We start from the raw sequence: 13,738 nt of genomic DNA, 5'->3' as shown, positions 1-13,738 counted from the left end.
GCTCACCCTCTCCTGGGAGGGGACAGGGCTTAAGACATAGGTAGCCATCTGCCAGCTGGGGGCACACACAGGCGGTCCAGCTGCTGGGGAAGCTGAGGCAGGAGGATCACTCGAGCCCAGGAGTTCTGGGCCAGCCCAGGGGAAGGGAAAAAAGGTATACATGCGGAGAGAAAGAGGAGCACCATGCAGGTGTCTTGCACGCGGTGAGAGATCCTGCGAATACAAAAGGCTCCCGTTGACAGAGGGTGACATTCCAAGTCTGGAACCCACTAAGTAAGGGGTGATGTGAAACAGGCTCCAGAGGGGGAGCTCCCGTGAGCAAGGGCCCCCACCCGAGGAGCAGCCCCCACATCAAAAATATCCGTAGTCCCTCCCCCTTGGTAGGCACACAGGACGGAAAGGTGGAAGACCCTTCGGGGAGAGAGGGAACTATTTACCCACATCCTCAATTCGTTTTTAAGGATGAAGGGAAGGCCCATGGACCGGCCCTGACTCAGGATAACATCCCAGAAGGGCAGGACCCTGTGGCCCGACCCCCTCCCTGAGGACTCCGGCTAGCGCATCCTCCCTGCAAGGTCCATCCACGGCTCCCTACCTCCTTCTGGGACCGAGAGCAGCCACGGTGGCCTTTTTGGAAGGTAATTTGAGATGTCTTTGCGCCCACCCAGAATCGTCCTGCGCTGGCGATGCCTTAGAGGGACAGAGACAAGATGGCACGGGCTGGCTTGAACGCGGGACAGGGACAGATGGGGTCGGCCACGAGCCAGGCCCAGGGCTCCGTGCTCCGTGTGGACCATTTCATTGGCTCTTCTTCTCTCTCGCTGTGTCCACTCCACAGATAGGGACCCTCAGCACGGAGGAGCTGGGAGCTTGCCTGAGGTCACACGAGAAGTGGCCTAAGCCAGGCTTTGGCCAAGCACCCTGACTTCAGAGTCCCAACTCCAGCCACCCTGCTGTGTCCTGTCCTGCTGCCACCATGCTGCTTTGGTTGGCCTTGGTTGTCACAGTACAAGAACGGGGGACAATCAGGAGGCGAGCGGTCAGATTACGGCCCATGGGTTAAGAAAATGCGTCATGAATCCAAGAGCCAAAGGCGTGACTGCCTGAGTGTCCCCGGGCAGATGAATGGAGTGACAAAATGTGGCTTCTTCATATAATGGAGTATTATTCCCTGCTAGAAATACAGGATTTCTTTTTTTTTTTTTTTTTGGTACCAGGGATTGAACCCAGGGGTGCTTCACCACTGAGCCACATCCCCAGCCCTTTTTGTATTTCATTTTACTTATTTATTTTTAAAATATTTATTCTTAAGTTTTAGGTGGACACGATTTCTTTATTTTATTTATTTATTTTTATGTGGTGCTGAGGATCGCACCCAGGGCCACACAAGTGCTAGGCGAGCACTCTACCACGGAGCCACATCCCCAGCCCCTTTGTATTTTCTTTAGAGACAGGTCTCACAGAGTTCCTTAGGGCCTCACTTTTGCTGAGGCTGGCTTTGAACTTATGATCCTCCTGCCCCAGCCTCCTGAGCCCCTGGGATTACGGGGGTGTACCACTGTGCCCGTCTGAATCAAGGAACATTTGACACATCCCTGAACCTTGAAGGCATTTTTCTTAGGGAAATAAGTCAGACACAAAAGGACAAGGTCCAAATGTGATTCCTTTCATAGGAGGGGACCCTAGAGTAGTCAAATTCAGAGACAGAAAGCTGAAGAGTGGTCCCCAGGCCTGGGGAAGACGAGGAATGGGGAGTCGGGCCCAACGTGAAAGATGGAAAGACTGGGGAGGGGTGTAGAGAGGGCGGCTCAGCACTGCTGAGGGTGTTCAGATGCCTCTACTGTTTAAATTTGGAAGATGGTCGATTTCATGTATTTTTTCCATAAAGAACATACACACACACACACAAGGTGATCCAAAGGCCAACGGGGAGGAGCGCTGAGGTCTGTTATGAGATGTGCTAAACACGGTCCGGTGACTTGGTCCTTGCTACCCAAAGACTTCACTGTGGGCTGACTCAGAGGCCCCGACACCCCCGGGAGCTTGTCAGACATGCAGTCTCAGCCCCCAACAGACCTACTGACTCGCCATCTGCACTTCTTTGAGGGGGGGTACGGAGTGAACTCAGGGGCGCTCCACCCCTGAGCCCCAGCCCCAGCCCTATTCTTTATTTTATTTAGAGACAGGGTCTCCCTGAGTTGCTGAGGGCCTCACTTTTGCTGAGGCTGGCTTTGAACTGGCGATCCTCCTGCCTCAGCCTCCTGAGCCACTGGAATGACAGGTGTGCGCCACCGCACTGGCGCCATCTGCATCTTAACTATGCCCGAAGCAATTTGCAAATAGCTGAAGTCCATCCAGAAAGATGCTCCTGAGAAGTCAAAGACGGTTGTTGCTTCTCTCTTTCTCCTGGGGAGGAGGGCTGCCTGGGAACAGGGAATCTTGAAGGAAGCCACATTTTCTGCCTTTTCTTTTGGGACCATCAGGAATATCAACATTTTAAACTGGGGCATCCATTGCATTTATTATCAATATATGAATAACAGCAGGGTCGAGTCACTGAGCTCTCGTTCCTCCTGTGGCTCTGTGCTCAGCACGTTTATAGGGGCCACGTAACTAGGGCTGGTAGGACCCGACGTGGGGTTTGAGCTTGAAGAACCGACCCGAGCACCGTGGGCAGCGAGCCTGCGCTGGCCGCCCTTCCACCAGCCTCCTTAAGGTCCCCTCTCCACCTTGACCTCCACCTTGACCTCCACCACCTCAGCAAATGTGCCTCTGAGCAGCCGGCTCGGCCCCCCGCAGGCTCTGTTCTGGCACACCGCTCGCTGGGAGCCAGGGCGACATTGCTTATTGAGGCCTGTCTTCAACACAGCGCTAAAAAGAAAGGACGCTCAGGCTACATCTTGAATCCGTTGGGTTCCTAAAAGTATTCATCAACGACACGGGCCGAGACTTCCCCGGGAAAAGAATGGAAAATGAAAGAAGGAGGAAATGGCGGTGGCATATGTCACCTACCCGAGGGCTTCTACAACAGCCGGGCGCACATATTTCTTGGCACTGGTGATACGTGTCACATGGAGAGCTGATAGTTTACCAAAATAGCCGGGAACATTCACTTTACATAATTTTGCTCTGTCGGGGAGAGAACTTGAAGAAAAAGCTGTCAACTTAAGAGGTCTTGTTTACCCCCTCAGGATCTTAAATTAGGTCCTGTGACTCGATTGGGGTATTTAGATAAGGAAGTTTTTCTCTTCTCATTGGGATTTCTGGACTGGATTCCTTTAGTTCATGGCTCTATTCGTTGGAAAAAGTAGCTCACACCCAACTGTGACTGTCACGGAGACAGGTGATTGACCTAGGAAAGGCGAGAACCCAGTTCTGGCAGACAGACAGGGCTTGAATCTCCCTACTTATGCCATGTAGTTGCTGGGTGACCCCGGGTGGGTTACTCCACCTCTCTGAGTTTCCAGTTTGGTGGTTTTCAGTGCGGATAGTAATTGCCACCTCCCAGGGTTGCTATGGAGAATGAAGAGGTCACTGCATGGAGTGTCATGGAGAAACCGGCCCAGCTGCTCTGCTAAGTGCTCACTGAGGACTGACTATGTGCTGGGTGCTGGGAGGAGGCACATAGTGGGACAAAGTGGGCTTGGTCCCTGGCCTTCTGAAGCAGGTGCTCCAGGTGCTCCAGGTGCTCCAGGTGGGCAGGTGCTCCAGGTGCTCCAGGTGCTCCAGGTGGGCAGGTGGTGGACACGCAGGGAGACAAACCCAAACTTGTGCATTTGTAAATGAATGTTCCAGAACAGGAAGGAAACTGGGGGTGGTGAGGAGCAAGATGAAGGACCCCTGGAGATGGACCCAGAGAGTTCCCGGAGAAGACGGGGGTCCAGGGGACAAGGACGGTGACACCCAGAGTGGAGAGAAGAGCTAGCCGAACGGCCAGGGGGTGGACCGAGGAGCAGAGGTCGGAGAGATGCTGGACCGGGCCGCGCTCCAGAGCCCACGGGGGGCTTCTGGGCCTCACCCTGAGACCGAGGAGAGGGCACTGGGGGGTTTTAAGCATCAGTGACAGAGAGGAAGGTGGCCAGAGCCGGGCACACTGTCCCACAGGAGGAGGAGCAGAGGTGACAGCGTTGGTTCAGCAGTGTTTCCGGACGGCGAGTTGGAGCGATTTCAGCAGGGTCGAGGCAGGGGACGCGCGGGCGCACAGCACCTGGTTCCGGGGTGATTAGGGCAGGTGGGGTGTGACCCGGAGCTGGAGAGCCCGTCAGGTGCCCGATAAGGGACAGGGACCTCTGGGGACATGAGCTAGTGTGCATTTCAAGACACACCGGCCTATGAGCCGCTGGCCGTCTCTAAGAATTAACGGACCCTGGAAGGAGCTTCGGGGCTTCTCTGGAATCGGACGCCTACTGATGGGTGAGGTCAGGTGCCCGGGGCGTGGAGCAGCAGACCCTGCCAAGGTCACTCACCCGTGGACTTGGGCGTGGACCTGCACGGTTCAGGGAGGGTCCTCTCAGGGGCTGGACCTCTGTCCTCTTTACCTGAGGCTCTGGGCCAGGAAAGAAGGGGCTTGTTCCACGTGGACCCCCAAGAACAGAGCTTGAACTTGTGGGTGTCGGAGAGAAGGAAACAGATCTCAACTCAAGGACAGAAAGTCCAGAGATGAAAAGGGCCATGTGAGGAGGCAGGGGACTCCCCTGCTTGAGAGCCATCCTAGGAGACCAGGAGCCACCCAGTGTGATCTGTAGGCGTGGCCTCAGCCTGCCCGGCTGAAGAGCCCCCAGAGGTGCCAGCAATATCTTTGGTTTACAGATGAATAACCGGGTTATTTCGATGATCCTGGGTCCCCTATAAAGTACATAGTGTCCCAGGACCTGCCCAGTAGCTGGAACACCTGTGGTCTTAGCCAATCAGCCAGGGCTCCTCTGATGGCAAGGACAGCCCCAGGGAGGGGTACAAGGTGGCTTCCTGGGCCACGCTCCAGGCTTGGTGTCTTCACATCTCTGCCGAGTTGGGCTCCAGAATCGGAATTTTCATAAGACGGTGACAAGTCGCTACAGAACTTTGAAAGTCACCGCTTGCTGCCCTCCTGCGCTGAACTGGGGAGATGGACTAGGAGAGGTCGGATGCCACGTCCTTTAAGGTCCCCTCTGCTCCTGAGTGTCCAGAAGTCTATGATTCATGGCGATTCTCGCTCCCTGTGGACTTTGTGGATTTGTATTTTCCCGCCTCCGGCATCGACCTCAAAAGCAATGGCCTCATTATCCAGATAATGGCCCACTAGCCAACGGAAGGTAATGATCCCAAACAAATCACAGTGACCGTTCACAGAGCCCTGAGCATGTGCCGGGAGGGGGCTCTGCTGAGCAGGTCAGCAACATGGATTGAAGGAAAATGTTCTCCCTGATAAGGGGGGTCCCACGGCCACCCCACCTCACAGATGATGACACTGAGGCCGGGAGCAGACAAGTGACTCACTTCCTGCCTCGCTCCTGGGACTTGGTCTTTCACTACGGGAGCAGCCATGGATCGTGGAAGAAGCACGTGTGGCCAAGGAAACGGCGCCGGGGACAGGTGGCCGTGACCCTGAATGGAACCAGGCGCCCGTCACAGGGTTCACACCCTCAGTCTCTTAGAGCTGAAAGTGCCCTTCAAGGTGACCCAGCGACGCAGATTGTGCCTCCACCTGTGCTGGGACGGACCCCAGGGCCCTGGTACCCTCGAAGGCACTCCCCACCCAGCCACCCCTCAGCCCTGACCTCCAGCCCAGAGAAGACCCCATGGCTGTGCTCGAAAGCCACTGTCAAGGTCAGCGGGCCCTGAACAACTCTCCCTAAGACCTAAGGGGTCTCTTTGCAAAACAGACTTGCTTTGGCCTCAGAACTGCGTCCCCTGGAGTGAAGCTGGCCCGACTGAAATGTGAATGTGTTTGGGATGAAGGGGTGAGTCTCAGGGGAATGGCAGCCACCTACCCTCTTCCTGTGTCTCTGTGCAGCAGTCTCCTCAGTTAGAAGAAACAGAACCTGGGTCTGACTCTTCGAGAACTCAAACACAATCCTTTCCCTGGTTCACCTGGACCCAAAGAGTTTCCCTGGGGCAATTTCAGAAATAATAATCAGGTAATTAATGATGTATTATTCACAATAGCAAAAACATGGGATCAACTCATGTGTCCAACAGTAGATGAATGGATAAAGAAACTGTGGTATCTGTAGGCAATGGAATATTATGCAGTCATAAAAAGGAAGGAGATCTTATCATTTGCTGCAATATGGACAAACCTGGAGGACTGTGTGTTAAATGGAATAAGCCAAACGCTGAGAGACAAATATAGCATGCTCTTACTCAAAGACAAAAATCTAAAAGAATTGAACTCATAGAAGGAGAATATTGGCTTTCAGGGGCTTAGTGGGTGGGGGATTTAAGAGATGTTACATAAAGGGAACAAAATTTCAGTTATACAAAAGATGTGAATTCAAGAGCTCTGTCGTACAACATGGTGTCTATAGTCAATGACGAAAATCCGTAGACCTGAAAATTGCTAAGACAGTGCATTTTAAGTATTCTCAGTTCCCCAAAATAAGCACATGAGGTAAGACACGTATTAAATGACTTAGCCATTTGGCAATATATTACATATTCCAAAACAACATGTTGTACATCATATATGATTCTGTCAATCAAAAATATTAAGAGTCACGTAAACAGTAAGTCAAATTGCCATTCTCCCAACCTCCCCCACTTTTTGGGGGGGGTATCAGGAATTAAACCCAGGGGCACTCAACCATTGAGTCACATCCCCAACCCTTTTTATATTTTATTTAGAGACAGGGTCTCACTGAGTCGCTTAGGGCCTCACTAAGTTGCTGAGGCTGGCTTTGAACTCGCGATCCTCATGTCTCAGCCTCCAGAGCTGCTGGGATGACAGGCGTGCACCACCAAGTCAGGCCATCTGAACCATTCTTGAGCATGCAGTTCTGTGGCATTGAGTATATTCACATTAATCACATTATTTCACAACTACCACCACCATCCATCTCCAGAACTCACTTCATCTCACAAAACCTAAACTCCATACCTACTCAGTATTAACTCCCCATCCTCTCTTCCCCCCACCAGACCCTGGCAGCCACCTTCTATTTTTCTGTATCTAGGAATGACTCTCCATACCTTGTACAGTATTTGTCCTTTTGCGACTGGCTTATTTCACTTAGTGCAATGTATTCAAGCTTCGTCCAGGCTATAGCGTGTGTCAGAATTTCCTTCTTTTAAAAGGCTGCATAATATTCCATCGAATGGATATGCCATGCTTTGCTCACCTATTTATCTGTGGATGGACAGAAGCTGTCTCCATGTTTTGGCTATTGTAAATAATACTACTGTGAACATGGGTGTGTGAATAGCTCCTACTACCCCAACTTCGGTCCTTTGGGGTATACAGTTGTCCCTCATTATCTGCAGGGTCCAGGACCCTCCATGGACATCCAAATCAGTGGATGCTCAATTCCTTCATTTGAAGTGGTGTCGCATTTGCATAGACTACACGATCCCCCGACACCTTTCCAGCCCCTCTGGACTATTTACAATGTCTAGGACAAAGAAAACGCTAGGTAAACATTGCTATGCTATGTTTTATGGCGTGATAACAAAGAAAAAGAGTCCGTAAGTGTTCAGTACAGACACGATTTTTTTTCCAACCGTTTTTGGTCCATGGTTGGTTGAACCCACGGACGTGGAACCCACGGATATGGAGGGCTGATTGTATATCCCAAAATGGTGTGGCTGGATCATACGGAATTCTATCTTTAATTTTTTCCCAGCATCTGGGATTAAACCCAGGGGCCCCTTACCATGAAGTCGCACGCCTGGCTCTTTTTATTTTTTTAAATTTTGAGACAAGGTCTTGCTAAGTTGCGAGGCTGGCCTCACACTTGCAATCCTCCTCCCTCTGCCTCCCAAGTAGATGGAATGAAGGTGTGTGCCACCCGCCTGGCTTGTTTTTAGCTCTCTGAGGAGCCTTCATACAGTTTCCCACAGCAGCCACACCAGATATTGTCCGCATCCACCAAGAGTGGGCAAGAATTCCATTTCTCCACTCCTTCCCCCCACCCTGCCCCACCCCTGCTATTTCCTGGTTGGGGCTGGTCTGAGTTTGGGGTTTTAGTGTGAGGCAGGGTCGACAGGGTAGGCTTCTGGGGGAAAGTGGCATCTGAGACCCAGTGAAGGAGAAGCAGAGCTCTCCGGGCAGGCGAAGGGTGCTGCTGAGGCAGGAGCCTACCTGGCCTCTTTTGGGAACAGCAAGGAGGCCAGATTGGGAGGCCTCGTGGGAGGAGGGAGTGTGGGAGGAAAGGGGGGAGATGGGAGCCATGGAGGGTTTGGAGCCAGGAGGGCTATGCTGCTCCAGCTGCTGTTGACAGTGGACTATGGGGCCAGGGAGGTAACAGGGAGACCACTGCGGTCAGTCTTGGTGAGAGAGCATGAGGACTCCAACCAGGAGATCACGGTAGAGGCAGAGAGAGGGGTCTAAGTGGACCAGATGGGCAGGATGGTGTGACCATCAGGTACAGTGGGGAGTTGCTGAAAGAGGAGAGGGGAGGAGAGGTCAAGAGTTCAAGTTCAAACGTGCACCTTCGCGTCACATCCAACAAGGTTCTGCAAGGGAGTCCAGAGCGTCAGGGGCTCGACGGCCCAACCGAGCTCAGAGGAACAAACCGAGGGTGGACCAGCACCTCCCCTGAGCCCTGACCGTGAGCCAGGCCCGTGCTGACAGCTTCCCGGCAGTTATCTCCCGGGCCTCACCGCAGGGAGACCAGCAGCAGGCCGCAGGTAGCTGGAGCCCCGGTCTTCACAGGTGACACCAGCCTTGGGCAGAGGCAGTCACTCGCCCAAGGCCACCAAGATGGCCATGTTTCACTTCTGTTACTGGCCGAGTCCAGCAGAGGTCACGGGGAAGAAGGTTCATTGAGATCCGGAACTTGAGCTCCATCTCGAAAGAGGGTTTGTAAGAAGGGGGAGAGAGTGAGGTCCCTGCTGTCCTCTGCAGTCGTCCCTTGAGTCACTGCCTCATTCGACTCCACTGGCCGATCCTGAGACCGCCAAGGGCTGTTCCTCTTTAGGGCTTTCACCCATATTCCCCCTCCATGGGAAATACTCAGACTTTTTTTTTGGTACTGGGGATTGAACCTAGGGGCACTTTACCACTGAGCCACATCCTCAGTCCTTTTATTATTTTATTTTTAAAATTTTTGAGACAGGGTCTCTCGAAGTTGCCCAGGGAGGCCGTGAACGTGCGATCCTCCTGCCTCGGCCTCCCGAGTCCCTGGGATCATGGGCGTGTGCACCACTGTGCCTGGCTCATCCTGTCCCGTTTCCCAGATGACTCCTATCTCTGGGGGCTCAACTCAAACGTCACTTCCTCACGAGGCCTCCCCTGATCCTCCAGAACAAGCCTCCTCGCACCGTGTAGTGAGAGCTCTTCAGACAATTCTCATAGCTGTGTGCAAAGACGTGTTCCGTGTCCGCCAGAGCAGTGCTGGTCAACAGAATCTGCAACTACGGGAATGCTCTAGACTTGATGCTGCTCAAAACAGTCGCGACTAGTCACTTGTAGCCATTAAGCTTGTGAAATGACAGCCAGCTACGGTGGTGCACGCCTGTCATCCCAGCAGCTGGCGGGGCTGAGCCAGGATCCCAAGTTCAAAGCCAGCCTCAGCAACTTAGCAAGGCCCTGTCTCTAAAAAAAATATTTAAAAGGGCTGGGGATGTGGCTCAGTGATTGAAGGCCCCTGGGTTCAATCCCTGATATCAAAAGGGGAAAAATAAAATAAAAGCATGTGAAATGATTGAGGGACTGATTTTTACATAGTATATTATGCTATTAAATATTTCACATGAATTACATAATTGAAACTAATTTAGGCTTCAACTTAAGTAACCACATTTAGCTGGCAGCTACCATATCAGACACTGCAGCTCTAGACTGTGATATCCTTAAGGGCAAGGACCATTCGGTCTTTTTTTTTCTTTTTTTCTTTTTTTTTTTTGGTACCAGCGATTGAACTCAGGGGCACTGGACCACCGAGCCCCATCCCCAGCCCTATTTTGTATTTTATTTAGAGACAGGGTCTCACTGAGTTGCTTGGTGCCTCACTTTTGCTGAGGCTGGCTCTGAACTCATGATCCTCCTGCCTCAGCCTCCCGAGCCACTGGGATGACAGGTGTGCACCTCCACACCCAGCCCATTCTGCCTTATTTAGCTGTAGAATCCTTTGCACTGAGGATGGTACCCAAGGAATCCATCCATCCATGCATTGATGTGGTCTCTGAAAAACTTGCTTTCAAGAAATCATTCTAGAAAAGAGGGACCTAAAAAGAAGTCTGACTTACACAAGGGCACATAATAAGGCAGAAGTGCGTATAAAAAAAACTCTCAGCTGCCTGAATCTTGTGTACATGATCCCGTCCCCGAGTGAATAGCAGGTGGAAGACAAGGGTTATTTGCAGTCTCAAATGAACCACTCCAGAGCTGTGTGAAGGTGCCCCCAAATGCAAGGAAGGACTGTTTTCTTAGGCACCTTATCCCCTTTCCCCCCCTTCCCATAACCCCATAAACTACTTAGTGGCTTATAATCTATTAACACTTGGCCTCCCACAGGACCGAGTCTCTTCCAAAGTCCACTCTTGCCAACCCTCTCTGAGGCACTCTGAATTTTTTTTTTTAACCATATTGCTCTCAGGAAATCTGTTGCCTGCAATCTGTGCATAATATATGTAGGGTGTGGTTTAAAAAACATCTAAGTCGTGATTTGTAACCCACTCAGATTCGCACAGCTGTTTCTTTAGCTTACTCTTTTTTTATATATATATAAATTGAGGTCAGCACATTGCAGGACTAATTTTGACTTCATTCAAATGTAGTTTGGGGTTTTCAAAGTACAATTTGGGGAGTCCAGCATTAGTGAACCTAGAGATTTTCTTTTTTATACATGATTTTTCAGATGTAATAATAGCAATAGCTGATAAGGTGTTGGGTGCTTTGTATCAGCCAAGCATTGAGCGTTCTTTATCTTATTTGACCTTTATAATAATTCTACGATTCAAGTATTACTATGATTGATATATATATATATTATTATTATTATTATTATTATTAATTAATTAATTTATTTATTTATTTATTTTGGGGGGTGCTGGGGATTGAACCCAAGACTTGTGCATACCAAGCATGAACTCTATCACTGAGCTACACTCCCTACCCCAAGATACTGATGTTTATACCCAGAGAAACTGAGTATCAGAAAGGCTGACCCACTCCAGTAGAGTGACCCAGATGGGAAGTGGCAGGGTCAGGAGTCGGACCCAAGTCTGTCTGCTCAGAGCCAAAGTTCCCTGGCAGCACACAATCTGACCTCTCTAATAGACATTATGTCTATCAAACGTCAGAAAGGGGAGGGGAAACGTGGAGGGAGAAGATGGTAGAAATGAGATGCACATTATTACCCCTACGTAAGGGTATGACTGCATGGATGGTGGGACTCTACATCATGTACAACCAGAGAAATGAAAAGTTGTGCTCCATTTGAGTTTTTTAAAAAATAAAATTATTTTTAAAAAATTCAGAAAGAATAATCAAGAGACAATTCTGGGGATAGAACTGGGGTTTGGGAAGAGGGAGAATCACTCTCATTCTTGTGTTTCTCTCTGGGCTTTACTATATTTATATATGTTATATAATCTATGCATATTTAAAACCAAATTAATTTTTTATTTTCAATAAGTAAAAAGCCTCTTCCTCTTTTCACTCTGTGAGTGTGTGTGTGTGTTGCTGGGGATCAAATGCAGGGCCTTGTGCCTCCCCAGCAAGTGTTGCTCCATGAGCTCCACCCCCACACCTATTTTTACTCCTTTTAAATTGAGCATAGAATTGTTGTGATGATATCTCTATATTAGCAGATTAAATATACATGCATCTTCTGCAAAGTTCACATGGTCTGACATCGTTTGAAAACGTATCCCATTAAATCTGGAGTTCCAATATATATTCTTATTCCAAATACCATGATTTTTCTTTCCATTTTTTTGAACCATCTTTTACTTTAGGATAATAGTTGGGTTTTTGACCACGCTGTTTATTTCCAATGAAAGTGGCATGTTTTCCTTGAGCGATTTGCACTCAAGACATTTACATTTTTTTATATAGTCACATCTCGACCTCTGGACCTTATAACTAGGCATCCTTCAACATCTATGAAATAAGGCTCTATATTCATAAGTCATGAGATTTGTGGACCAATTCATAAGCTCAAAATTTAAATTAATAAAGATTTTACATGAAAATTAATTTTACACTGATGAAGAAGGAAACATTACAACCCCTTTCAGTACTCAGAGCCTCGGAGAGCTGTATCAGTCACACTAAAAGTCACTTGGGAGAATTCCTGGGTAGCTCAGAGGAGAATACACACCATTTTTTAAAGAAAATACACTCATGCTAACCATCACGTAACCTTTCCATGCTTTTACCATCCAAACGGCCAGTGATTCTAAAAATCAAAACAAAACCCTCAGAAATGTTCTTTTTAAGGACCCCTCTCCTACTCTTGGAATCTGCTTAAAACGCCTCACGCTCTGCAGCAGGAAACATCCTAGCCCCTCTGCAAGGCCCTAGCCTTCCCAGTGCTTGGCGCACGGTCCCCCAAGAGCCCTGGAGCAAACGTGGTATCCCTGAAAAATTCCCATCCTCAGGAAGAATGCTGCCGGCTGTCTCCAGGGTGAGTCCCTCTCTAGCTGTGACATCGGGCGACCGTGCCCACAGCCCTCCTCATTCACACACCCCCACGAACCACAGGACTTCGCCCAGAGCCTCCCCTCGGGGAAGGAGCCCTGGCTTCTCAGAAACCAGCCCGCGACCTCCTCTCCCGGCTTCCCACGACACCTTGCAGGAACCGCGGGGACCGCGCGGCGTCGCAGGGCTGGGGAGGACCGCTGTCGCGGCACGGACCCATCCGTGCAGCCCCCATTCCCCAGCAGCAGCGGTGACAGCAGAGACCTCAGGGTCCCTGGAGCATCCGGAGCGAGTCAAGGAGAAAACCCGAGCCCACGGCTGCTCTGCGCAGGAAACGGACTGAGTCAGGGACAGCGCGCGGGGCTGCGGGGAGGGAAAATGGCTCGTCTCCTCGGGCCTCTGCGCTCGGCCGAGCGCGCTCCCCCTCCACCCGGGAGCCCCGCGGACAGGTCCCCGCCGCAGGTTTCGCGGTGACCCCGCCTGCCCGCGCCCGGGCCCGCACTCACGGCAGCTGCCTGAGCTGGAACAGGTCCTCCTCCATGTCCGCGCTGCGCCAGGACCAGCCCTTCTCATGGCCCTTACATGGTCGTGGCGACGGCGAGCGCGCGGGGTGTCGGCGCCGGGAGGCTTCCTCCCTCTCCCTCGGGCGGCAGCTGCTCGGGGGAGGGAGCCGCCGGGGACCGGCCCACGAGACAAAGCCACCGCCGCCGCCGCCACCGGGAGACCGCGGCCGGGTGGGCGGAGAGGCGCGGGCGGAGGGCGGGGCCAGCGGCGAGGGCGGGGGCGGGGAGCGCGGGAGGCGCAGCCTGCGGCCGGGCGGCGCGGGACCCCTGCGCTCCCGGCCCCCGGACCAGGGCGCACGCCTCTCCACGCCTTTATTTGCAGGGATGCATGCACTGATGCGGTCACGATGGCATGCCTTCACGAGGCCCGGGTTGCTGTAATCAAGGCAGGGTA

At 51.5% G+C, this 13,738-nt stretch overlaps 1 protein-coding gene across 1 annotated transcript in view; it reads right to left on the bottom strand.

Moving 5' to 3' along the window:
- Positions 1-13,495, bottom strand: part of Svop (SV2 related protein) — an 84,796-nt gene extending 71,301 nt beyond the window's left edge. Inside the window, exon 1 of the mRNA XM_077105228.1 lies at positions 13,288-13,495. Within this exon, the coding sequence (XP_076961343.1) occupies positions 13,288-13,322 (35 nt within the window). The 5' untranslated portion in view covers positions 13,323-13,495. The remainder of the gene's footprint in view (positions 1-13,287) is intronic.
- Between the last annotated feature and the right edge of the window lie 243 nt (positions 13,496-13,738).

This window comes from Callospermophilus lateralis, chromosome 1, assembly GCF_048772815.1.
Source record: "Callospermophilus lateralis isolate mCalLat2 chromosome 1, mCalLat2.hap1, whole genome shotgun sequence".
Lineage (NCBI taxonomy): Eukaryota > Metazoa > Chordata > Mammalia > Rodentia > Sciuridae > Callospermophilus > Callospermophilus lateralis.
The sequence above is the reverse complement of the archived record's forward strand: the minus strand, read 5'-3'. Positions and strand labels throughout refer to the sequence as shown.